The sequence below is a fragment of the Aspergillus luchuensis genome, chromosome 1, assembly GCF_016861625.1.
Source record: "Aspergillus luchuensis IFO 4308 DNA, chromosome 1, nearly complete sequence".
NCBI lineage: Eukaryota > Fungi > Ascomycota > Eurotiomycetes > Eurotiales > Aspergillaceae > Aspergillus > Aspergillus luchuensis.
Genome location: NC_054849.1, coordinates 2,530,729 through 2,555,817, shown reverse-complemented (window position 1 = coordinate 2,555,817; position 25,089 = coordinate 2,530,729). Strand labels below are relative to the sequence as shown.

The following is a 25,089-nucleotide window of genomic DNA, read 5'->3' as shown; positions in this document are numbered from 1 at the left end:
ATCTTCAACTCGCCCTCAACTATCCTTGCTACCACTTCATTACACAGACTGCATTGGGTTTTAGCAAATTCTGGCCATGAGCATGACCTCCTCGTCCCGGTCAGTTCCGATATACTGTTACCCATACCTTCCTGGGGCAGGACTTGATACCCCTCAGCAGAAATCCAATCTAATTCAATTTAGCCAGAAAGCTGTGGCGCCGAGTGGAGTCGGACTCGTCCAAACCACCAGTGCAGGACCTCCAATAGGCACTGGGGATTGGAGACTATTATTATCGAGCAGGACCAACTGGCTACGTCGGACAGAGTGGGACGGTGCCCATCCAGTTGTGCTTGGTTAGTTGGTTGAAGAGTCCCAGCTAAAAGGCTTAATCAAAGAGGCTTGTATCATGCCAGAGCTATCCCATTCGTTACCCTTATCCCATCGGAACTCCGTGTCCTGTATACAGGGGTGGGACGATAAAGAGCAGATACCAGCCATTGAGGGGATCCGAGCGAAAGTAATGGCCGGCAGAGCTTCTTGTTCCATTCATTCTTTGCTGTGGGACATTCGCGCCTGACCCAACAAGGAAAACATCACCGGGAACTCCTCAACATACCCAACAGCATCCACTACCTCGTTGGATGAATCAATTCACAACTTGCTCTGGCCATTACAATTCTAGCCTAGAAGAGTATCTCGTCATTTAGCCCGCCATTGTCTGGATAGTCTGCTGCTGCCGGCTTTGAAGCAAGCCACTACCGATGGGCACGGTGGATCTCCCGCGCCCCCATCGAGGTCTTGAAAATCGTGCCCGTTCCCCTACCTGTCCTCCCCTATAATCATCATGTCTTTCTTCTCCTGACTATCATTCATATCTTGTACTCGCCGTTGAGGCACCATTTTTAATTAACAGCTCCGCCTCTGTACAATTCAACACATGTCTCCTGAGCGCCCGACGTATTTGCCCCTTGCGCCATGATTCCGGGCACTCTAACCGTCGCGCTAGCGGCCTTTCTGTTCCTGGCCTCTGCCTTGGCAGATGTAGGACCCTATTTCGATTCTGAATTGTACGAACAGGGTAGACTGGGATCATGGCCCATTGAGACATACCGTTCGACTTCCACCGTAGGCGCAGCCGTCAACTTTCTGCAGTATGGGCCACAATGCAGAGATGACAAGTATTACTTCATCTCTCCGCGTGGGTATAGCGTGCATAAACCCGGGCCGATGATCCTAGACCACAAGGGTCGCTTGATCTGGACGAAGCCCTACGGCCACACCTACAACTTCAATGTCTACAACTATAAGGGCCAGGATTATTTGACGTTCTGGGTGGGCGACGACGGTAAGGTGGGACACGGCGAGGGCACATACTACATGGTACGGCACCTTCTTTACTCCGCATAGCAACGGGGCAAAGCAATACTAAAGTCTCCAAATAAAGCTCGACTCGTCGTACCAGGAAGCTTTCACCCTCAGTGGTGCGAATGGGCTTGCAGCAGATCTTCACGAGTTCCACATCACCCTCGACGAGACTGCAGTTTACACCATCTATGACATCCGCCCGGCAGATATCCGGGTCGCTGGCGGTCCTGAGAATGGCTGGATCTGGGATGGCACGTTCCAGGAAGTCAACATTGAGACGAACGAGCTCCTCTTCGAATGGCGAGCCTCCGAACACTTCGACATCGCCGACGTCTATCGAGGTCGCGAAGGCGCAGGGGAGGATAAGGAACGCCCGTGGGACTATTTTCACATCAACAGCATCGACAAAGACGCCAAAGGCAATTTTCTTGTCTCAGCCCGCTACTGCAACTGCCTGATCTATATCGACGGTCACACAGGCGAAACCATCTGGACTCTAGGCGGCAAGCGAAGCAATTTCACCGATCTTTCAGGCGGCGCAGCTACTAATTTCACCTGGCAACACCACGCCCGCTTCCGCGACAACGGCACAGCAATCACCCTCCTTGACAATTCGTCTCGCGGCAGAGGCGCACCCCAGTACCCAAGTCGAGGCCTCTACCTCGACATCGACGAAACCAACATGACCGTGCAAGTCCGACACGAGTACTGGAACGAATACCCGATCAAAAGCCAATCCCAAGGCTCCATCCAAGTCCTCGACAGCGGCAACGTCCTAGTCGGATACGGTTTCAGCGCCGCATGGACAGAATTCAGCATGGATGGCGAAGTCCTCTGCCACGCCCACTTCGCACCCGGACGAGACTTCCACACAGGCAAAGTCGTCTCCTACCGCACCTTCAAACACCCCTGGGTCGGCAAGCCGAACACCCTCCCGGACTTCGAAGTATACGCCTATCGCGCCGCAGCCAGTTGGAACGGCGCCACCGAAGTCTCACACTGGGTCCTAGAAGGCACCAACGAAAAGATCTCAGAAACAGCACAGCCCACTTTCCTATCCGCCGTTCCAAAGGACGGCTTCGAGACAGTAATCCCCATCCCGAACGACACCAAATACAAGTACCTACGCGTCCGCGCCGTCAGCGCAAAAGGCGAGACCCTTGCCGCTAGCAAGTTGGCAAGATGGGACCCTACTTCCAACGAAGCAGTCGTCGTGAGTGGTGATAGCGACGACCCTTTTTTTGGCGATAGTGACAAAATCTATGCCGCTTTTACATTCCTCACGATTGCGTTGTTCTCCACGGCTGCCATCGGCGCGTTTCTGTGGTTCGGAGTCAAGAAGGGCTATCTTATATCGTGGTTACGGAGCCGTCGGCGAGACGACAAAGATAAGGAACGCGGAAATTTCCAGCCTTTGAAGCGCTTTGATGGAGACGAGGATCTGAGTGATGTAGAGGTGGAGGATAGTGTTGAGTTTTCGGCATTGCTGGGGGATCAGTTGTTGGGTTCGGGGCCGGATGTGGAGAGGGCGGGGAGTATGGATGTTGTTAGGAGGTGATGGTAATTCTTTTCTTTTGATTTTGTACTTGCATGTTAGCGAGTAGATCATGTGTACAGCATTATATCTTAATTGTCATTTGGATTTAGAGCATATAGCGTGGGTTGATTTACTTCCATAGGTTGAATGGTCTCCTACGAGAGAATTTGGTTGGTTTTCTGTTGGAAAGATCGTATGATAAAGTGCATTTAGATTGTAGTCATACTAAAAGAGTGCGTAAGCTAGCACATCCAGCTAGACTCGTAAGGCGACCGTTACATAAGATTCATCTCTGCTCCAAGAGTGTCAAGCGAGCAGGTTCCTTCTTCGAGCTGCCCGAGAATCAATCAAGCCTCAGAAGCAACCTCCAACCGCTTATAACCACCCTCAGCAGCGACCTTCTTCTGCAACTCGGCCATACGCTTCTGATCACCAAGGGGATCAATGGAATCAGCATCCAGTCCCCACGACAAGTAGTCATTGGTGTAGTTAGCCACGAAGTCGGAACTCAAGATGCCCAACCGTTTTCCATAGTTGGTCACCTTAGCCCAGTCACGACTAACATTCTTCAAGTCACGACTGAAGTACGCGAACGACCGCTCGAAGATCTTCCGGTTAACCGGAGTGCCCATGATCGGCTTCATATCCACATACTCCTCGAAAGCGCGGGCGGGCTCAGCCAAAACGTAGTCTGTAGCGCGCTTGACGGCCCGCATGAACTTCTGCACTTTCTCTGGGTTGGCAGCCAGGAAGGCGTCGTTGGCAATGTACAGGATCGAGCAGAAGCAGCAGCATCCGAGCTCGGCGAGCTGGTCGATGCGCAGCATTTGCACGTCGTCGCGGGGCCGGCCCTGCTCGGCGAGCCATTCAGCGAGCTCGACCATCTGGACGTTCTCGAGGCCGATACCCGCGTCGATGTCGCCGCGGATGATGGCTTTGGTTACGTTCATACCGCACCGGACGGCGGTGTAATCGTCGGCGGTCATGCCGTAGTATTTGGTGAGCTCGTCAATTTGGATCTGGGGGCGTGTTGGTTAGGATATGGTGGTGGGTTTAGTAAGAGGGTATAGAGGACGAACCTTGCCAAACTCGCCGACGTAGCCGATCTTCTTGCCCTTCAGGGAGCGGAAGTCTTCGGTAATTCCGCTGTCCTTGAGGTAGACAACACCGGTGAAGGGCTCGTCAAGGAGAGAGCCGATCGAGGTGACGGGGAAGTTGCGGGCCTTGGCCTGTTGTTTGGTTAGCTGCTGAATGTGGAAAAAGGGAAAGATGGCTCATACAGCAAGGGTATGAATCATAGCCTTGAAGCCCATGTCAACCTTGCCGCTGCCGATGATCTCGGTGACATCGGAGGGATCATTGGGCTCGAGGAGAGCAACCTTGAGGCCCTCTTCCTTGAAGTAGCCCTTGCTCTGAGCGAGGTACAAGGGGGCGTGGTACGGGGTCGCGTGCCTTGAAAGAAAGCAACATTTAGCATATATTCTGTGACCTGTTTCAAGCAATCAACAAAGAGATCCCAATCCATACCAGTTGGTCAGGAAGGTGATCTTGTCAGTAGACATCTTGGCACAAATACACTCAGGTCGAGGGTAATTGCAAAGGTCTGGAAACTGTCAGCAACAGAGAGGGATGCGAGATCCCTCTCATCTTTCTGTAGGTCCAATAATTAGGGGACAATCAGTGCCACGCATGTCCTTTCGCTAGTATTATCTAGATCAAGTTTTGACAGTATAATCTCAGAACGACCGCGCTTCTGTCCCCAAACCCGGGGGGAAAGGAGCAGAAGCACGAGTCGAACACCTGTCATGCGCGAGCAGTGACTGTTATACTATTGTACGATACCTTGACCCATCTGAACCCATAGCGAAAAGACCCGGAGTCTGATCCTGTGTGCGCGGCCTCATTGTGAGTCGTACCGGACGGTTGGTGAGGAAGTTGTTGAAGAAAGGGAGAAGTAGTAGTAATTTGTTCAGGAAGAGTACAAGTGTAAGTAGATCGTGAGAGGATTGGAAGATGGAGGGAAAAAGAAAGCAAGTGAAGGAGGGGAGAAGACGAGGCATAAATGGGAAGCGGCGGGGTCGAGCGAGACCCTGGACTAAACCCCACCACTAACTTAGTTATCCGCGATTCGCGTCGTCTTCCCTCACCGAGAACAACATCCAGGACCCCCACGAAAACGAAACAGATGTCTCATTGGAGTCTCTCTCACCGGAGTGGTGTGCTCCTGACGTTCTTTCCGGGTCTCCAGCAGTAACCACCTCATCATGAACCTTGTCGCATCCTTTCCCCCGCTTCGAGACCCGCTTGGAAGCACAACGGACAAGGTTATGATGACTCAACTCTGTATGGTTGGCTGGACTAGTCTCAACAACCGGATGTCTTCGGTCACGGCTGGCGGGTCTAGACACTCTTGAGGAAGGATCTGCTTGACTCTGCTTCGGATCGGATGATCAGCCTAGCTGCTTGCGCATCGTCGCTCTCCACGGGGCCGATTATCGGTTACTGCGTCGGTGGGCTGCACACAATGGAGGTAGCTCGGAGCTTGTGAGAATTTTGGGACCGTAGGGCTACAACATAATCTTCATCGTGCATTCGACTATCTCAACCTGGACCTACTGCGGTAGATTCCAATCAGAAGATACAAATTCGCTGGCTACAACGTTGATGACATATGCAAATGAGGGATAAAACAATGCAAGAATGGAGAGAATGAGCAATGCGAACGGAAAGGGGAACAACAAAGTGAAATGCCATGCTGACCAGAGCGACGGGCTAATATGCAGCTACCATCGCTTCTGAATGAAGTTCGCTTTGGATAAAAGAGCAAGGGGGTGACCAAAAGCAGTATTTCACACGCGGGCGATTAGGGAGAGCAAGTAAACTCGAACACGATGATTCCACCAAGAACGGTACCTCGGACATGCAAGTTATTCAGAATTCCAGGCTGTCGCGCTGGGCTATCCTGTCAGTCGATCAACTGTCTCCATTGACTGACAGCTGATCGAGCGGCGACGCCGGACGGTCGGCATTCTTCTTCGTGCGTAGGGTGAGCGGAAAGTAACGGTCATCTGGCTCCTCTTCCTCGCTAGTACTAGATAAAAGTAGTCGTCAGCATCGATGCTCCTTGTGTCATTCCTACACCGGGGAGCTGGGATGGTGGACTTACGGCAGTCGCCATGCGACATAGTCCTCCGTACTCAAGCCTTCTTTCACCTCCTGCAGGGAGGCAAAGTCCCCGGGAGTCATCATACCAGAACGATCTCTCGGGGAGCCAGGTACGGATAAGGGTCGCGATATCTTCTGCTCCGTGCCACCGATTACATCGTAGACATCATCGGGCGTGCCGAATGACGAAGGATAGGCTGCATAACTGTGTGAGCACTCTTACATATAATGGCTTGGAGATACACATACCTCGACGGAGTGCCAACTGCCGCGCCTTGACATACTCCAGACCCATGCGCTTCCAGTCCAAGAGGTCACTCAGACGCTCTGTCCGGTTCCGCTGGTTGATCCGTTGGCGCCGACTCTTCTGGGTGAAGTTGAACATGAATTCCGTCAACTGATTAACGGAGTCATCGACGCCTTTCATGCGACGGTCCACAATATAGATGCCGTAATCGGACGAATTCTCGATCAACTCCTCCATGTAGCAACCGAACCCAGACAGGTTTGTGGTAATACTCGGGACACCCATCACGGTACACTCAGCCGGCGTGTATCCCCAAGGCTCGTAGTACGAGGGGAACACCCCAAGATGGGTACCCCGAACGAAGTCGTCATAGTCCAAGGGTAGCACCGGGTTAGATGAGTTCAGGAACTCCGGGTGGAAGACAACCTTGACCCGGTCAGACTCATGGTTGAAAAGTTGAACACGACGGATCTGGTTCAGAATGGGATCTTCGTGATCATTGTACATGTTATGCGTGACAATCGGAGGCAGGGAGTGCCGCTTCATGGCGAAGAGTCTGCGGCGCAGTAGCACACGATCTTGGCTAGCCATTAGGTCCTTCTCGTCCGGCATGTTGTCGCCTTCCTTCCATGCTAGACACCGCTCGTACATTCGTCTCCCAATGCCCTTTTCGATCATCTCGATTGTGTCCTTCAGAGACTTCACAACAGCCTGGCCCTTGAGCGCTTCAACGGTCAGGGATGACGTCTGAGCAGGCATAATAATGAACGCGACGACGGTCATTTTAGAACCTGCCTCTTTCAGACGGTGATTCAAACGTGCCAGGCCCTCGATGAACATATCCACTCCTTTGTTTCGGAACTCATAGCGTCCGGCAGTAAATACGTAGAGGGTATTGTCCAGGTCAAAGTTGTTATGGCCATAGAAATGACCCCGCACGAAATCATTGATCTTCTCCTTGGATTGCGAATGTAGGTTCTGGAATTCATGGACAGCCGAGAACTTCTTCACATTCAGTCCGTTGGGCAGCACGCCATCAGGCTTCCGTTTAAGAAGATGCTCACTCTCAAAGGCCGTGATATGCGACACAGTCGTGAAGACATCAGCTGTGTGTGCGGCAGCTCGCTCAATGCAGTAGCGGTGATAGATCCCTCGTTTGCCAGCTTCCGCATCCACATCAAAGTACTGGAGGTTGTTGTAGAAGTCCACCGACCCGGCGCACAGATACCGACCGAGCAAGGTCGCGTGGGTGGTGAATATAGTCGTCAGGTCCATATGCCGCTTTTTGGTCAGCGGCAAGGCAACACCAGCAAGCCATTCGTGAAAATGAGCAACCACTGCACGGCGACGCTCATGCGCGATAAACTGAGTTGAAGATCATTAGCATATGCGCACGTGCAGTCAGCGGTCCATGCGCTTAGGTTACGTACCTCTCCCAAGAACCATGCCACCAGGTAACCGAAAACAATGGCTTCGTTGGTCTCGGTATCGGCAGAAGGGGACGGAATACCAGCTGCATTCCAGAGATCGCCTTTCCACTCGTCCAGATATTTGTAACCAGTGCCTGTGTCGATAAGAAGCACGCGCGGAGCACCCTCAATCAGCCAGCGACCGTAGACAATCTCGATCCCGCGCTCCTTCATGGACTGGATGGTCTCGATCATGCGAGGATTTGACGGAGTTAACTCCTCGACCTCTACAGCCGCCGAAGCACGATTGAGAGGACCGATCAGGGTGTAACGGTCGCCATACTCTGCAGTGGTCACGGAAGCTTTAGACTTGAGCACCGAGTAGATACCTCCCACCCGGTTGGCCACTTCCGTTGCTACCTCGAATAGAATGTGATTGCGAACATCGCGCTTTATGGGCTCTTGGCCATTATCCTCACTGGCCATGCTTGCTTTTGAGAGCGCTCAGAGGAACTGTAGCGCTGGAAGGGTTATGAATGGCTTAACGAGAGGAGAGAAAGCAAGGAAGAATAGAAAGAGAAAGACGGAGCTGTAGGAGAGGTAGGAGAAGGTAAAAGTAATTATCTTTAACTGGTGCAGAACACGAGGGACAAGCGCATCCGGGGGGGCAGCAAGCTCAGCAAAGCTCGAGGAAGAGGAGAAAAGTTGAGGTGACGTGCGGGGGTAAGAACAGGCAACGGGTGGCGGGGGGGGGAAGAAAGAAACTAAGGGAAAACGAAGGGAATATCAATCAAGCAGGGAGCAAGTGGTTGGACCGCAAGGAGGGGGTTCCGATTCTTTTCATTTCACTCCCTTTCCTCCAACAGGTTCAATTCACGCTACGAGACAGCATCCTTCGCGCAATGGCCCGACCAGGGTGCCGGGAAAAGCTCACCGAAGGGCCCCCGTGCTATAGCCAAGGTTTGGAGTTGCACGGACGCATCCCCGGTTCTGGCTTGATGGACCACTGAAGGGGGGGACAACCCCGGTTGGTCTGTCGATTGCAGAATCATCCGACCAGATGATGATGGGTTGCAACGTTCCAGCTGGGAAGCTCGGACTTGCACGACCCTGCTATCTGCGCGTCCATCGCGCCTACAGCTTGGTGGAAGAGAAGGGAGAGGGGAAAGAGAAGTTTTACATTGTTGGGAGCTAGTCGAGCCGCCTCCCTACAGGGGGTTCAGTGTCGGCTTGTTGGTGGCACAATGCGAAATTGAAAATTTCCCCTCAGTCAGGAACCCATGAAGAGAATTTTTTTTTTTTTTCTTATCTTTCTTACCTCCCCATTTGGGGAAGAAATCAATTGCAACCGGAAAAGGAACGAACTCTTTCCTTGATAAGAACCATATATTCACACTCAAGACACGTACCAGATTTCGTCTCCGCTTGGACCAATTCGGGGCAAATCTGGGGAAAGCTGTCGTCCCGTGACGTCACCAGTCTCATGTGACGCCCGGCCTGGCTGCCTGGGGCCGCCGATAAACCCTCGGGCCCTCCTCAACGTATCACTTCGCTTGCCTGCAGCCACCAGCTGCACCGTAACGACAATCATGGGCGGGAAGATCGCAAGATTATCATAGTGATGCTGGTGGCAGGGTTCTCCGCGGGAGACCACTTCATACTGGCTTCGTATTCGCTGCAATGGCTTTCACAATGATTATATGCCAATGCAACCAGCGATACTCTCAACCGCGTGTCTCTGCTTCGTTGAGCAATGTCTAAATATGGTCTGGTCTGCGCTTTGTCCTCGACAAAGCTTACCGACAACGGTATGTCCCGAAGGGCGATATCGGTGTTCCCCTGGTTCATAAAGAGTATTTGCTGCAATGGAGAGCTATCTGTGTGCATATCAGTTCAATGCGTCAAAGCTCCATTGCTGCAGCAAATAATGTTCAGCTCTGCCACATCTGCGAGATGATAGCTACCCCGCGCGGATGCGCTTCCCTCTATAGGTTTACGATCCGCATCCAGATCTGCATTCTTCGCCAGTGAGCTTCAGAGCAGCCTACATACCACGAACGGCGCACTGGCGCCTTTATATAGCTCGGTGGCGAGTATCCGTGCTTTGCTTGCCTTGTATGCAAGCTAAGGCCATATATGACCATCAAGATGGTGAGACATTGGCACACCGGCGATGTCATAGTTGAGCCAGATATTGACTTCGGTGAGTTCAAGTCGTATGTAGCCACTTTGCACGTGGTATGTAGCAGCCATAGATGGTACCTTGGTACTTCTTCGTATTGGTGAGGCGTATAACATGGTCCCTGAACTTTTACTCAATAACCCTCAGACCCGGAATCACGACGGCTGGCTGTTAGCGCAGGGCAGGATGCTTTATTCGAGTATCCCACCACGTGGGAGGCATTAAACAACACGGCCAACCCCTGTCGCTTATTCTCGCCTCATCAACAATCGGCCAGAAGTCTGTTGATTTTGAATATTGAATTAATGAAAATTTAAGTCACAATGGCATCCTGCTGTCCAAAGATATCCCAATGAGTAGGTACACCCGACAGACCATTCATCCGCTGAGATTCCTTCCATCTCAATTTACGAGCTATTATATTATCCCCCTCGTTTCTCTTACTAGAAACCAAATATTATGTTGCCTTCGTAGCACATATACAACTTTGTAGATACCAAAAAAAAGACTAAAATACCTACCTGCCCAAACCGGCATACATAAAACCCTCCCGCCGCCAACTGAACCAAGGCAGCCAAGACACACAACATCACAACCACAACCACAGCCCCATCACAAGTACCAAGAAATACCTCTGAAAATAGAACATCACCTTAATTAAAACATGGCATTTACCTCACTTCCCCAACCTTTACTTGATCATAGTAAGATGGTACCTGTCCTTCCCAAACCCATCGATGAGATCATAAGTGGGCCCGTACCCGGCACCGATGACTTCACGATGGTGTCAACGCCAACAATCTGGGCCCCGAATCGATGAACACATCACCTTGGACTTTTGGATATAAGTAGGTTGCAGTAAACTGTTCCATTGCATTCATTCAGACTCGAGATTCAGAACAAACAACAATTTATCTAACTCCCACACGCAAACCTTATCTCCATCTTTACTACTACATATACATATACACAAGGTACGCTATAGTATACTTGCTATACACCATTGCGTGATCATACTAATTTAGTACTACCTTGCAGCCATCAAAATGCCCCGCGGAGCCGAGTACGACAACGGAGTCATCCAGTCCGACAACGCCATTGAGGCCGGCGAGACCAAGGTTCATGGAACGAACCCTGCCGTACGTTCATCCTCCTTTCCCATAACTATATCTTTCCATTGAAGAAAAGTGTGTGTTTGCTAATTCTGCTACAGAACGACCACCTCAACCGCGTCCAGCGCACCGCTCCCCTCCCTGAGGCCGCCCAGAGCAGCGGCGGCGAGTACAGCATTGGCGGTAGCTCAGGTCCGAACAAGTCCGGTAGTGGAAAGGGCGGCCACGAGCCCAAGACATTGGGCGATAAGAAGGGATTGGGGGCTCACAAAGCATAAGACTATAAAAGCATTGGAGTTCGGGGATTATGATGCATGAATTATCATGGTTTAGGTACCTCTTTGGGTGGATATGTATTAACAGTCTATACTATATCATGCCTTTCACTAGTTATTAGTGAAGGTGATGATGATGATGACCTCCGGGTTGAGGTCGAATGAAATGAAATAATTAAATGAACTGAAGTTGTCTACACTAAAGTGTTCGAGTGTCGGTGTAGTGGAAAATGTTCCTATTAGAGTCTATATAAATATGGTCACGGTCTTCATGTGTCTGCCAGGTAATGTGAAGAAAAACATGGATGTGAAATAAATAAAGCCTGTACAGCCCTGTACCAACAAGAGGTACTGGGATGTTCTGGGGTGAGTTTGTATCATGTACACCTGGGCCATCAAGGCCCGGATATGAATCGCCTCTGCTTAGGATTGTTTCTTTGAGCCGTTGGAATCAGGCGACGACTTTCCGGACGAATCGGTGGCATCCTGGGATTCTGTAGTGATCTTCTTCTGCTTCACTAGTTCGACAAGACGCTGGCCCAGATCGCCGAAGCCGTCGATCTTGCCGAGCTTCGTTTGCAGATACTCTGCGTCGCGTTTCAGTCTGGTCGTATAATTAGCCTACGTTGACTCAACCATGCGGTGGCACACATACCGTTCTTTGCCAGTCTCCGAAGTCACGGTGACCTCTTCGAATGCCTTTGTCCACTGCTCTCGGTAGCTCTTGAACACAGGATCCATAATCATCATGACCGTCATATCAGGGAGGTGCTTGCTCAGCACCCGATGCAGCGTGCCGGTTTCCTTCGCCAGCGTTTCCATGTACGGGCTTACTCCACTGCCCCCTGCGGCGGTGTTCCAGTCAATCTTCTTCATGGCATTGACGTGAATGGCAGATCGAGATCCCATAATGTCTACGAGTTTCTCGTGGATTCCGGACTGGTGTTCCTGGTACAGTCGCTTCACCTTGTCGAATTCGCCCATCAGCGGGCTGGAAGGCGCGTGGCGGCGGACGAACTCTCGGATATAGGGGACTAAGGCGATTATGAAGCTTAGTGCTTGAGATGACAGAGCCAAGTGCTTTGTGGTGATGTTCTTGAGACCTGCGCTTCTTGTCGCCCCAGCACCCAGAATCAATTGAGAAGATCGGGAGTTGAACAGCTTCAATGACTCCAACAGACCAGGCGCAATGTCTTGCATCATGCTGGGTATATTCGCCATGAGATATTGATATTCCTCAATGCTTTTCATCATCGCAACAGCAGATTCGGACAAAATGTATTTCTGCTCGTCGATCACGGCACTGCGCGTCTTCTCCTTTCCGGACCCGTTGACAGCGGTTGTGCTGGCCGGAGACGGTTGTCGGCGTTCGTTCTCGGGCAGCCAAATCTTGGATGCGTCGACCCAGACATCAACATCTCTAGTACTGGCGCCGAGGATACGATCAAGAATAGCATTGTCGGCTTCTCCAAAGTCCCTTGCATCCCATCGATCCGCATCCATGACCTCGACCACACGGCGTCGCTGTCCGTCTCCGAAGCGATTGATGTAGTCTTTAATTTGGTTGCCGACAACAGTCTTCAAGGCGGTACCGCTACGCCCGGAGATGGCCTCACACTCATCAGCGAAAAGCCGGTTGAGAGTGAAGTACTTGAGGAATTCATCCTTTGGTAGCTGAGACGTTTGTTCGGATCGAACCTTCAGCACCTTGGTAACCTGTGATTGCGCAATATCAACGGCTTGGCCAAGAAGACTGGACATATCCAAGACCTGCAGAATCTCGTCCTGTGCCACAACGGCTACAGGGCCCGGAGGTGCAGGTTTGCCTGGACCTTGAGGATTCGGGCTTGGTGGCCCGGACTTCACACCAACTGCGGCCGGATTCTCCAACCCACTGGCAATATCAAGAAGAACCTTGACTTGAACACTAAGTCTTCGCAGCGATTCACTAATTCCAGTGTATACGCGAGCAAGCATGTTGTATGAGTCTTGTGCATCCAAGGCACGGAGATTACGCGCGAGGATAGATGATTTCTCCTGCTGGCTGAGCTGCTGGGACTTCTGCGTGGACACAGATACCACTGACTCGTTATCGTCATCACTCGAGCTGGGCATGTGTTTGCGGATCAAGCTCTTCATCTCTCGCAGAACCGCGGTCTTGAAAGCGGTCGCTGCAGGTGTCGTGTGACGCACGCGAGCGAGGCCTGTGAGATGCAGGTGCAACCGGGACCGTAATTGGTCATCAAAGGCCATATATGCTGGGGCTTGTGTAGCCCCTGTGCGCTGTCCTCCCCGCTGCCGCTGAAACGCAGAGCCCCATCGTTGTAATGTTGTATCCAAAGGCACATTTTCGACATGCTGCCTCAGATCGCCCAGCAGGTCGCTCAAGAAACGGCTCTCATATCCTGTGCCAATGCGGTATCTCAGATGCGCCAGGTCGTCAGATGCGCCTTCCAGGGCCTTGAGCTTGCGCAAATCGATGGCTTTCCTCGGTTGCTCTTGTTTCTCGTTGCCATCGGGAGAGCCGGGGGTATACTCTCCGGCCATCAGTCTTTCCACCTCTTCTAAGCCATCCGCAGCCTCTTCAATTTTGCCGGTCTCGACTAGTTCCTCGCATCGGGAAACCGACTGAACAACGTCACGGAGTTGCGCTACGGCATCCGCAAGCATACGCACATTCTCTCTCCTCCGACGCAGATTCACAATCTTGAGTCCACCCAGTGCCATCTCACGGTCAATCTTCTGTAAATCCTTCCGCAGAACCTGGATCCGTTTCACCGAGTCGGCGGCTTCTGCATGTAGCTCCCGCAGTGACCCCAGCGCGGTGAAGAAAGACTTAGATGCAGTCGAAATGGAAGAGATAAGGTGAATTTCCACAGTGTCCATATACCACGAAAGCTTCTCTTGTAGGATGGCATTCGTAGCCAGAGCCTTTCTACCCGTGGGTGCCAGTTCCAGGGCAGCTCCATTCTCTGGTTTATCCTTTGACGGTGTAACGATCTCAGACTTTTCCGACACGACATCGAAGGTGCGTGGGTTCTCTAGGTGGAAGTCGTCCTCGAAGTAGACCGTCGGGATGGTAGATAGAGGTGTGATAGCATGACCACGACCGCGACCGGCAAACGACCGCTTCCGACCCCGGGTATCGTACGGAGAAGTTGCTCGTGAACTGGTTGAGATGGCCGAAGGTCGTCTTTCCCTGGACCTTGGGGTCAACGAATCTGATTCCTCTGCCTTGGGTGAAGACTTGTCGCTACCCCGCGCTAGCTGCGACTCCTGATCTCCGGCGCTTTCCTTTGCTTGTTGGAAGACATCGTACAACGACCCAACTTGCGACAAGTAGGCTTCGAACGCTTTGGGGTCCACATGCGGAATGTTGGTTAATGTGACAGGGGGTATATCGCGGGTAGTTGGCGGCTTGTATCCGGCGGAGGGGACAGCGGTATGGGGAACTAGACCGGTGCGGACAATGGGAGGCTGCAGGAGAGTAGAGATGGCTGCGTCGAATTAGCATGCGATTTTCTTCATAGATCCTCTCACACCTCCATAGGCCGTACCATTCTGCCCGGACTCAGCTATCGATCCATGACGGTGGGAAGGATCCAAAATGCCCCCGATACTGGCAATCGAGCTGGCAGTTGACCCTCTCCTGAGAGGGTACCTCTGAGTCGACGCACGTGGCGATTCGATCTGATTTAGCGAGAATTGAGACAAAGAGGGAGTCGATGCGCCTGAAGCCAAGCTGTCAATGGACTTCCGGGGGGTCGCGGAGGACATATCGTCGATAGCGGATTAGCGACTCCCACAGCCACCGTGCTAGTAGTAGTACTCGGGAGAACGAACGAACGACGGCTAACTACACATGACAAGGAGAAAAAGCTGCAACTCAAAGACGAAGGGGCATTAATGGCGTTCGGCCAATGATCCCACACTGCCAGGGTATGAAGCCTGTGGTCTCAAGAGGAGAGAATGAAAGCCACGCCGACAAAGCCCGCTTGCAACGTCACCCTCGACCCTCTGATACGGGGGTTGGTTCATGACAGCTTCCCCCGATCCGGTATGGCGCCAGGCCCTGAGACCGTGTCCACTAGTCTGCTTTGGGTACCCCTCGGGAAGTTAGTATCTCCGGCTGCCGGGACCAAGCTCGTGCTTGTGGACACACTCCAAAGTACTGCCACACCGCACCGCTAAAGTTTTTTACAGAATCTCAGATGAGTTTTGTGGAGCTGTATGTTTCCAAAATCCGCTAAATCCGAGGTTTTTACGACGAGGTTCACTAGTTTCTGCCGCCTCCAGCGGTCTGAGGAGCGGTGAGAAATGTGCTCTCTGCCTCAGGCGTGAAGAAAACCACTTAACGCGTGAAATCGACGCGACGCGTTCGGCTCGTGTCCCGCTGCAAAAGTTATTTGCAGTTCCTTTTTTGCCCTGGCAATGAGACGGTCCCGAAATCAACACATCTCACAATTCCCTCCCCGCAATCCGCTCTAGTGTCTTCACCATGGACAGACGCACCCCTTATACCCTGAGTGTCCTCGCTCCTAGTGTCGATGGTGTGGAAGACTCTCGCTCTCAGATTCGAGCAAAATTAAAGGAGTTTGTGCTCGAATTCCAGCTTGACAATGCATTCATCTACCGGTATGTTTAGCCCTGGGTCAGATACAGTGAAATTTGAAGTCAACAAAAGCTAAGGTGGATGACAGTGACCAACTTCGCCAGAATGTTCTGGTCAAGCAATACTATTGCGATATTGATATCGCTCATTTAATCTCATACAATGAAGAGCTAGCACACAAGCTCACCACAGAGCCTGCCGACCTCATCCCCCTCGTGAGTTTCCATCTCCTAGATCCTTGAACCTCATCCTGACCAACAATGCCACTTAGTTTGAATCAGCACTCCAAGATTGTACTCGCCGCATTGTATACCCCTCCCAGAGAGACATCCAACTACCCACCCATCAGCTTCTACTTCACTCCTCAGCTACACACATTTCGATCCGTGACCTCAATGCCACCAACATCTCGCACCTTGTTCGTATCCCTGGTATCGTTATTGGTGCTTCGACGATATCATCCAAGGCAACAGTGATGCACGTTCGGTGTAAGAACTGTGGCCACCACGAAGATCTTCAGGTCGATGGTGGTTTCTCGGGTGTTCAACTTCCCAGAAGATGTGGCCGACAGCAGCAGCCCGGCGACCCTCAGTCGGAACCCTGCCCACTAGACCCATACGTTGTGTCGCACGAAAAATGTCAATTCGTCGACCAACAGGTTCTTAAGCTCCAGGAAGCGCCTGATCAAGTGCCTGTTGGTGAGCTTCCCAGACACGTCCTTATCTCGGCCGACCGTTACCTGGCCAACCGCGTGGTGCCTGGTTCCCGCTGCACAGTGATGGGTATCTTCTCTATCTACCAGTCCTCCAAGGGTGGCAAGAAGGATGGCGCTGTGGCTATCCGCAACCCGTACTTGCGGGCGGTGGGCATTAGCAGTGATCTGGATCATACCGCGAAGGGTAGCGCCATCTTCTCTGAAGAGGAAGAGCAGGAGTTCTTGGAACTGAGCCGGCGTCCTGACTTGTATGATGCTCTTGCTAAAAGCATTGCCCCGTCCATCTACGGCAACCTGGATATCAAGAAGGCCATTGTCTGCCTGCTCATGGGTGGTTCTAAGAAGCTTCTTCCCGACGGAATGAAGCTTCGTGGTGATATCAACGTACTTCTCCTTGGTGACCCTGGTACAGCCAAGTCACAGTTGCTCAAGTTCACTGAGAAGGTCTCCCCGATTGCGATCTATACATCTGGTAAGGGTTCTTCGGCAGCAGGTTTGACGGCCTCGGTCCAGCGCGACCACGCTACTCGCGAATTTTACCTGGAAGGAGGTGCCATGGTGCTCGCAGACGGTGGTGTTGTTTGTATCGATGAGTTCGACAAGATGAGAGACGAGGACCGTGTGGCTATTCACGAAGCCATGGAGCAGCAGACCATTTCCATCGCCAAGGCCGGAATTACTACTATTCTCAACTCTAGGACGTCTGTTCTGGCCGCAGCCAACCCTATCTTCGGTCGCTATGATGACCTCAAGACTCCTGGTGAGAACATCGACTTCCAGACGACAATCTTGTCTCGTTTCGATATGATCTTCATTGTCCGCGATGATCACGAGCGCAGCCGTGATGAAAGCATAGCCAGACACGTCATGGGTGTGCATATGGGCGGTCGGGGTGTTGAAGAGCAAGTTGAGGCTGAAATCCCGTTGGATAAGATGAAGCGCTACATCAGCTATTGTCGCACGTAAGTTGTCCTTTGCCTCGTATACCCGACATATGAGTCAGAAACGCTAATACATCATTACAGTCGCTGTGCGCCCCGTCTCTCGGATGAAGCTGCTGAGAAGCTGTCATCGCACTTTGTCACCATCAGAAAGCAAGTCCACCGTGCTGAACTCGACGCCAACACCCGCTCTTCCATTCCCATCACCGTTCGTCAGCTTGAAGCTATCGTCCGTATTACCGAATCGTTGGCCAAGTTGAGTCTGTCGCCCGTCGCCACTGAGGCCCATGTCGACGAAGCCATTCGTCTCTTCTTGGCCTCTACCATGGACGCTGTCACTCAAGGTGAGGGCCAGGGTAGCAAGGAGATGATGGAGGAAGCAAGCAAGATCGAAGACGAACTGAAGCGCCGCCTACCTATTGGATGGAGCACCAGTCTGGCGACGCTGAGACGCGAATTTGTCGACGGAAGGGGCTACACGGAACAAGCACTCAACCGGGCATTGGTGGTTATGCAACGACGAGAAACCGTTCAAATCCGGTCCGGTGGCTCACAAGTATACCGACACGGTGTCTAGTACTTCTTCATGTCTGCTTTTGATTTCACACCTTGCGATATTGTCACGAATAATCTTCCGATGTTAGTCTGCTGGGATGACTACGTATCAATTTGGGCTCGGGATTAACGGGGATGACTCGGTGTATGGCGTACTGCTTTGTTCACGGTGAACGACTGATCCGTTATTAGATGAGCGAATTTAACGAGAGACAATATAACAACAATAATATGGAATACCAACCAGTCTAGATGGGGAGGAAAGTCTTCGTATCAGCCTAACGCAATGTGGATATATGCTCAGGATAACTCGAGGAAAGTGCAGTCCACTCTAACTCAAGTCAGCTCTCTTATGGCCCCGAACACACTGGTGTCCCGGAACCCAATGAAGCTCGACCTTGACTCTCATCGAGCAGAGCCGGTGAGAAAGAGCGTCAACAAGACGCACTAGACGGCCAGCGAGTGGGCTCAACTTCTTTGTTCTAGGCCGCAGCATTTCCATGGCCGCTTGGCAGTCCGTGAAGACCTGGACAACATGACCTGACACTTGAAGGCGCTCCAGTTGGCGGACTGCTGCTCTAAGACCGGCCCCGATAGCAAACAACTCAGCCAACTGGCTGAGCCGGATCTCTTCGAGGCAGTACAGCTCGTCCGCGTCTTTTCCGCTGTGCCCGTGGATAACTGCAACTCCAGATGGCGCTGCTCCGTTGGCGGCTGTCGATCCGTCCACCCAGAAGACATGATTGTCATCTGGGGACGTCTCTGTCACCTCTCTGGCATAGTTCAAAGCTTCTTGACGAGGCTTGATCAGCAACACTCTGTCAAATCTATCATCCTTAATCTGGATGGTATTTGGAGGCTGCTGCTGCTGCTGCTGCTGCTTCTGATTCTTTTTCTGACTCCCAGGGTGCTGCTTCCTACCCCCACGCTTGTTCGACTTCCTCGTCCCGACGGACTCAGTCGTTCTTGAAACGGAAGCAGCACCCCGATGCGGGTCTGCATGGCTTTGGGAATCCTCACTAGTGATAGTTCTGCTGTTATCACTACTACTAGTACTGCTGCTAGCACTTCTGCGCTTATACCGCTCGAAGACAGAGGCAGTACTACCCTCGTCTTCATTGGTTTGGGAATCTCGATTTCTCTGGCTGACGCCGTCAACCCCGTCAAGGTAAGGATCGATCGCTTGAGAACCTCGAGCGACGTCCTTAGCCCTCTGTGCTTTGCCTTTCCTGGAAGGAGGCGTGCGCCCTCTGGATCCGATGTTTCGAGGAACTCTGTGACCCCAACTCATGATAGTCACCGCTGTGGGATTCTCAACCTCCATGACGATATCCCTCTGGAAATAAATATAGTAAATTCTTTCTGGGGAAAATACTTCGACCTCTTATGTGAAATATGATGCCAGGCAGCGTCTTACAGGTCTGATAAGAAAAAGGGAGATCGTCTTTGTTCGAAGAACTTGTGATGAGCTATTGTGGCAGTGGGCGAGTGGATGGTTTCGAGACAAGAGCGGATGGGTCTCTGCTCTAGAAGAGTCCCCCACCTGAATCAAGTCGACAATCTTTACGTCGTTGAGAAACAACATGTATGCAGCATTATGACGAGATGTCCAGTCAGCCATCGAACACAACAGAATGCCGAGATGTCTGGTCCGGGGGCTTATATGACAGATTGGAGAGCCAACTGTACGAAATATGGGTCCGAAAAGCACTCAGTTCGAAGTCTGATGGAGCCTCGATTCTTACGGCAGCTCTGCGCCCACAGCGTGAACCTATAACGTCAAGCTACTGCATTGAAATACTTCTATCAAATCAGACTCTCAACCAAGGCTTGAATCTTGTCATTTGAGACAAATGCATTGCCGCGGAAGAACAGAAGCCTGGCTGACTTTACTCCATGAAATCACTGGATTTACTATGACGCTTTCAGGGCTTTTGCATGCTTGGTAGATGCCCGGGATGTTGAAAAGAGAACAAAGCCTGGTAGCGATGCCAAGGCATCTCGAGTCGTATCAGTAAGCGCAGTTTCTGAGTTGATACAACGTTAGGGTGGCTTGGGATTTCGTCAGATGGGCTCAAAGCCTATCTACCACTTTGGTTTCTAATGATTATTTCCGTTGCAATCGTATGGTGGGGGTCAATGATCTATATAGATGCGGTAAGCGAAGGCTTAGTTATAGTCATGTTGAGAATATCCAAATCCTAGTTTAGTCTACACCATTAATAGTAGCATTGGCTAGGTCATAGCATCGATCCTCCGAGTTTGTTTTCGAAGAGTTTTACATATCACTAACTCAAGACTGCTTCATCTAGTAGCACTGCGCGATGCGTACTTCACTAGTACTAAGTCTAGGCTCACTATCACCTGACCGAATGACGCCTAGTTTCTGCCTGATTTAATGTCTTCCTCTCCTACTACAGGGCTCCATATGGTTACTACCAAATACTTACTAGCTGGTCGTACTCATTTTCGGTCATTATGCCCCAATTGCATACTAGGTAAACTGGAGTCTCTCATACCCTGCGCATGGGTCTATCCCCAAAAGATATATTCTTACTTGTATAGTAAAAGTATAGTCTCTGCCCCGTCGACGAGCGGCGTGCAAGTGGCAGTAACTTCAGCTTCGAACATGACTCTGCTTATTTTTCGAAGGAACCTTGGAGCACTACGTCACAATGCTAGCCAATGAACTGCATGCTGGCAAATCACTAGGTATGTGTCAGGCTCATGAACGCGGTCTTTATATGTTAGCAGAAGGACCCGGACGTTCTTTTCATGACGAACCGCCTTGAAAGTAGACAACTCCACGATTAGGTGTCCAAATGGGAGAATGACAGCACCGTCTGTAACGGGGTCAACCTTCGTCTCCACATCGACGTATAGTCAACACCGCAGTTTTACATGGGTCATGGTCCCGCCGGAGAGCCACTGAACCATGGGTACGATGGGCTGAACAGGCCCGCAGTCTCGACTGTCTGTTGTGCTTGCTGCCAGGGCATGCAATTTAATGGGATTGTAATAGATATGAGGGGCTGATATGTCTTCCTGATGTGATAGACCGTTTAGTTCTGTTAGGCAAAAGGTAGGTAGTATAAATGAGTTTCTGGGATGGTGTTAGCTAGGGTAACTGGGGGTGAAAGCTCAGGAGACTGATTTCTGGTTCAGACCGCGCCGAACGGGGTCCAAACGGAAGGGTAACCAGCAAAAAAGGGAACTTGAGAGGTGAGGTATGAGGCTTCGTGGCAACCGTGGCCTGGGTGATAAGTATGATCGGTCTGGTTCTACATTCCAAGGAGGGTCCACAGTACAAGTTATCTGACAGCATTCCTGAAGATCAAACGACCAGCTGGCAAGTGGGGTATGAAAATTACTTGACGCGCCGCGCGTGGTGAGAGAGATATGTACTATTTATCGCTCTGCCATGTCAAAAAGGTTAACGAAGATTAACTCTTTTTTCGTCCGTGGCAGGAGAAGCAGAGGTATGTCATTGATTGCTTGCTCCACGGCCCTTGGAGATGGCCATTGTCGAAAAGACCTAGTATATGAAGCTTTCTGTATTTGAGGAATGAATGGATCTGAGCGTGTCATTTGTCGATAGGTAAACCGGTCAGTCCATGGACTCTCCTTCCTTTCATTCACCACCACCGATACTTCTGAAAACGGCGCGTACCGTACATCAGCCCCTGACTCCGGCCCAGACTTTTGAGGTTGTGTGCACATCTGTATAATTATAGCTGCGTACAGAGGAGGGGATGAAGAAATTGCAGCGAGTAAGGACAGAAGTTCACACCTCACATCTTAGAATCGGTGTTTCAGGTCATGCAGCAGCGACAGAGACATGGGTCAGTAAGCGCCGGGGATGGGGGCAAATGGAACATTATATGAAGAACCTAATCAAAAGCGCTTCGAGCTGAAGATAAAAAGATAATTATATCATGATCGGTCGAATCTAGACTAGATCGACGCCACTTGTATGCTGGTTGTTACACCATGTACGGAGTTTCTATTGTCTATCTAGTGGCCAACCGACAATCAATAGACGGGCTGCCGTAGCGCCGGCTTCAAGGGGGGTTGCAGGTGGTGAAACATGGGGTGGGGATACGTGGTCGTGATAGACACGCGCGAAGGAGCGACGGGCGCGCCATGCGTCGTGGAGGGGATAGCTTGGTTGGTGAAGAGGCACGAAGGGGAAGAAAGGGTCGTGATGGCAACGCGTTGAAGGGGGGAGGGATGGATGATGGACGGGTGGGGAGAGGGAGAGGGAGAGCAGCTATGGAGACAAAACGTTCATTAAGGTTTCAATGGAGTTTGATGATAAGAAGTAGATTCTAAACTAGTGAAGAGGCAAAAGGCGATAGGCATTCTAGATGATCGACTATTCCCGATGATATCATGAGTAAGTGAAGAAGAGAGAAAACATTAATCGCGAAATGCATCTTGCATGCCGCATTGGGGGAAGAAGTAGAAAAGTAAGCCCTGAATCGCGCGACGCGACGTGATGGAAGAAGAAGGGCCGAAATGAGATGAGGGAGTCGCAACCAATAATCGATCCAATAATGGGTCTCGAAGCCTTGCATGGGACCATCGGTAGTTTAAGTCAGTTGTGGATTTAGCCTCCGTCTGGAATTCTCGGGGTTCCCTGGCCATCGATCGATCCCATCCCATCTGGCGGGCGACACGAACTTGACGCGCTTCTTCGCCTTGACTCCATTCCCTGCTTCTAACTTACTTATACAACTCCACCTCCACGTCCACGTCCACGTCCACGCTCTCGCGCTTCCCTTCCCCCCTCCCCTCGTCGACTTAAATTCTTTTTCGCTTATAAACATTTTTCCAAACCCTTACCCTTGAAACCCGTTCATCTGCATGTTTCGACTGTCGTGCAGAAACCTTGGAATGAGCCTTGAATGACCAGCAGCCCACCGTTTTCCCTGCCCTCTCCATTTTTAGGCATTCTTTCTCGGTTGACGCTGCCTACCACCACCTGCCTTTTAAACAGCCCTTGCCTCACTCCAACTCTTATATCTCCTCGCCTGGTCCCCTCGTTCCTCTAGTCCTGTCACTTCCCATTGTCATTGTCTTGTCCCCTTCTAGTCTGGACTTCCAAAAAGACTGGATCGTGGATTAACCTTAACTGCTTTCTCCATCCTATCCAATTCACTCAGCCTCTCCCGCTCCAATCCTGACCGTCGATCTTCTTCCCTCTCCAGACCGCCAATCAATCTACCAACCCCACTCACTACTTCACTCCCTCGACGCGACTAAAAACAACTCGTCTCCCACACGGCCTCGTTGCCTGTCTATACACCCCTTTTAGTCGACTCAACCCGCTGTTCCTGGTCCATTCCGGCCTGTATACAGCATGGCCGCTCTTACCATGACCCCTACCACCATGCGGCAGCCATTTGCCAGCTTGGACGCGCCACGCATGCGCTCCTTGCTCAAGACTAGATTGAACATGAAGAACAAACAAGATGGTATGAACATGCGAAACTTCGCCCCATTCTCACCACGCGTGTCATAGCTAACATACTTTCTCATAGGTGCCATTCTTTCGGGAAAGAGACAGCCCCTGTCGGACGTGGACTCGGAGAATATCGACCCAACCACTTTCAAACAATCCGCCAAACGCAAGCGTGGTGCCGACGATGATGACCTGGAACCTGCCAAGGAACCCTGCAAGCCATTCAAAACCTCTCGCATGGTTCTGACCACCGTAAAGTCGACCACTGTCACTCCTCGCAAGCCAACCACACCCACCAAACCAACCGTGTCTACTCCCAAGTCCGCTCCCAACCTTCGGCCAGCTGGACGTTCACCACCGCCCAAGTCTTGCAAGCCTTTCTCTCGTCGTTCTACTATCGCCAAAAGCCGTCCCGAGTCCGTTAACCGGAAATCCGTCCACCGCCCATTCTCTCTTGCAACCGCTCTGTCTGGCGCAAAGGCAAAGAGTCAGCCCAGCCCGAAAGCTCCTGCATCCTGGTCATTCGATATCCATGTGGACACCGAGCAGGAAGAGATGACCAACCTCATGCAACACTCCACCTGTGTCCTGGACATCAGCGACCAGGAAGGGAAAGTTGAGACCTCTGGTCGAGGCAAGGAGAATGTACCTCCGGCGGAACTCGGACTTGATCTTCCCCGTTCTCGTCAGCAGGAGTCCCCTGCGGCTGCGGCGCGCAAGTCTGTCATGCTGGAGGAGTCTCGTGAGCCATTGGGTGACCTCAATGCCGCCGACTACTACGGTGATGACTGCCATGCCTTCTCCTATGCCGTTGTCTATGATGACGAGGCTGAGGAGAATGCGAAGAAGGTCCCATCAGCACCACGCTCAGCCCCCAACTCCGCCCGCAGCAAGCTTTCCAACGTCTCCTCCGTCTCTTCCTTGCTTGAAGTAACCGCCCCTGCCAAGCCTACCGCTGAGGTTGAAGCTGAGGCGGCAATCGAGATCTGGGAGAGCGAGAGTGCTGCAGAAGAAGCCGCCGATGCCAACTGAATCCGCGGCCACCCCTTGATAGCTCGCCTCGGACTATCACCCATCATTCATACCAACAAGAGTTATATTATATGGCGTTCGGATTACTCCAGGGTTGTACAGCATCGTTTTTGGATACCCTACCTATACAGTCTTTTTGATTTCGTTTGGAGCCCGTTTTATACCGACCAGATCCGTCACGAGACGAATTTTCTTGAGTCCTCTTTCCTATTATCACGTCCAAAACCTACACCACACCATACCTTCCTATTTGACTTCCCACTGTCTTACCCGAACTACTACCTACCTCGACACGAGTCACTATCATTGGCCTGAAGTATAATGGCCCCCTCCGTCACCACTCTTTTGCGCATCTGATGAATGCTGCGTCCGTTACCTACCTACCTCCTAATGACCTAAGAATGTGTTACGTCGCTTAATGCCTGTATGAGATACATACCCTCAGTCTAATCAAAAGCAAAAAAAGAGAATGAGAATACAAATAAAAATACAATAT

General features: G+C 51.5%; 9 protein-coding genes across 9 annotated transcripts; 4 read left to right on the top strand and 5 right to left on the bottom strand.

Moving 5' to 3' along the window:
* Nucleotides 1–957: 957 nt before the first annotated feature.
* AKAW2_10878A (arylsulfotransferase family protein) lies at nt 958–2,905 on the top strand (the record flags this gene model as incomplete). The annotated part of the gene is made up of 2 exons (XM_041692078.1): nt 958–1,362; nt 1,427–2,905. The coding sequence occupies 2 exons, from the start codon at nt 958–960 to the stop codon at nt 2,903–2,905; spliced, it is 1,884 nt and encodes a 627-aa protein (XP_041537598.1).
* Nucleotides 2,906–3,231: 326 nt separating this feature from the next.
* On the bottom strand, nt 3,232–4,446 carry NMT1_1 (NMT1/THI5 family protein; the record flags this gene model as incomplete). The annotated part of the gene is made up of 4 exons (XM_041692067.1): nt 3,232–3,903; nt 3,964–4,113; nt 4,165–4,336; nt 4,412–4,446. 4 exons carry the CDS (start codon nt 4,444–4,446, stop codon nt 3,232–3,234), a joined length of 1,029 nt encoding a protein of 342 aa, XP_041537597.1.
* Nucleotides 4,447–6,046: 1,600 nt separating this feature from the next.
* On the bottom strand, nt 6,047–8,191 carry GSY1 (glycogen [starch] synthase; the record flags this gene model as incomplete). Its single annotated transcript, XM_041692056.1, has 3 exons — nt 6,047–6,246; nt 6,299–7,661; nt 7,727–8,191. 3 exons carry the CDS (start codon nt 8,189–8,191, stop codon nt 6,047–6,049), a joined length of 2,028 nt encoding a protein of 675 aa, XP_041537596.1.
* Nucleotides 8,192–9,292: 1,101 nt separating this feature from the next.
* On the bottom strand, nt 9,293–9,592 carry AKAW2_10875S (uncharacterized protein; the record flags this gene model as incomplete). The annotated part of the gene is made up of 1 exon (XM_041692045.1): nt 9,293–9,592. The coding sequence occupies one exon, from the start codon at nt 9,590–9,592 to the stop codon at nt 9,293–9,295; it is 300 nt and encodes a 99-aa protein (XP_041537595.1).
* Nucleotides 9,593–10,933: 1,341 nt separating this feature from the next.
* Nucleotides 10,934–11,277, top strand: AKAW2_10874A (uncharacterized protein; the record flags this gene model as incomplete). Its single annotated transcript, XM_041692034.1, has 2 exons — nt 10,934–11,026; nt 11,101–11,277. The coding sequence occupies 2 exons, from the start codon at nt 10,934–10,936 to the stop codon at nt 11,275–11,277; spliced, it is 270 nt and encodes an 89-aa protein (XP_041537594.1).
* A 420-nt stretch (nt 11,278–11,697) lies between these two features.
* On the bottom strand, nt 11,698–15,051 carry AKAW2_10873S (vacuolar protein sorting-associated protein 54; the record flags this gene model as incomplete). The annotated part of the gene is made up of 3 exons (XM_041692023.1): nt 11,698–11,878; nt 11,930–14,771; nt 14,832–15,051. The coding sequence occupies 3 exons, from the start codon at nt 15,049–15,051 to the stop codon at nt 11,698–11,700; spliced, it is 3,243 nt and encodes a 1,080-aa protein (XP_041537593.1).
* Nucleotides 15,052–16,361: 1,310 nt separating this feature from the next.
* Nucleotides 16,362–18,119, top strand: MCM5 (MCM DNA helicase complex subunit MCM5; the record flags this gene model as incomplete). Its single annotated transcript, XM_041692012.1, has 2 exons — nt 16,362–17,563; nt 17,627–18,119. 2 exons carry the CDS (start codon nt 16,362–16,364, stop codon nt 18,117–18,119), a joined length of 1,695 nt encoding a protein of 564 aa, XP_041537592.1.
* Nucleotides 18,120–18,428: 309 nt separating this feature from the next.
* AKAW2_10871S (ribonuclease H family protein) lies at nt 18,429–19,421 on the bottom strand (the record flags this gene model as incomplete). Its single annotated transcript, XM_041692001.1, has 1 exon — nt 18,429–19,421. The coding sequence occupies one exon, from the start codon at nt 19,419–19,421 to the stop codon at nt 18,429–18,431; it is 993 nt and encodes a 330-aa protein (XP_041537591.1).
* A 4,038-nt stretch (nt 19,422–23,459) lies between these two features.
* Nucleotides 23,460–24,593, top strand: AKAW2_10870A (uncharacterized protein; the record flags this gene model as incomplete). The annotated part of the gene is made up of 2 exons (XM_041691990.1): nt 23,460–23,574; nt 23,641–24,593. The coding sequence occupies 2 exons, from the start codon at nt 23,460–23,462 to the stop codon at nt 24,591–24,593; spliced, it is 1,068 nt and encodes a 355-aa protein (XP_041537590.1).
* Between the last annotated feature and the right edge of the window lie 496 nt (nt 24,594–25,089).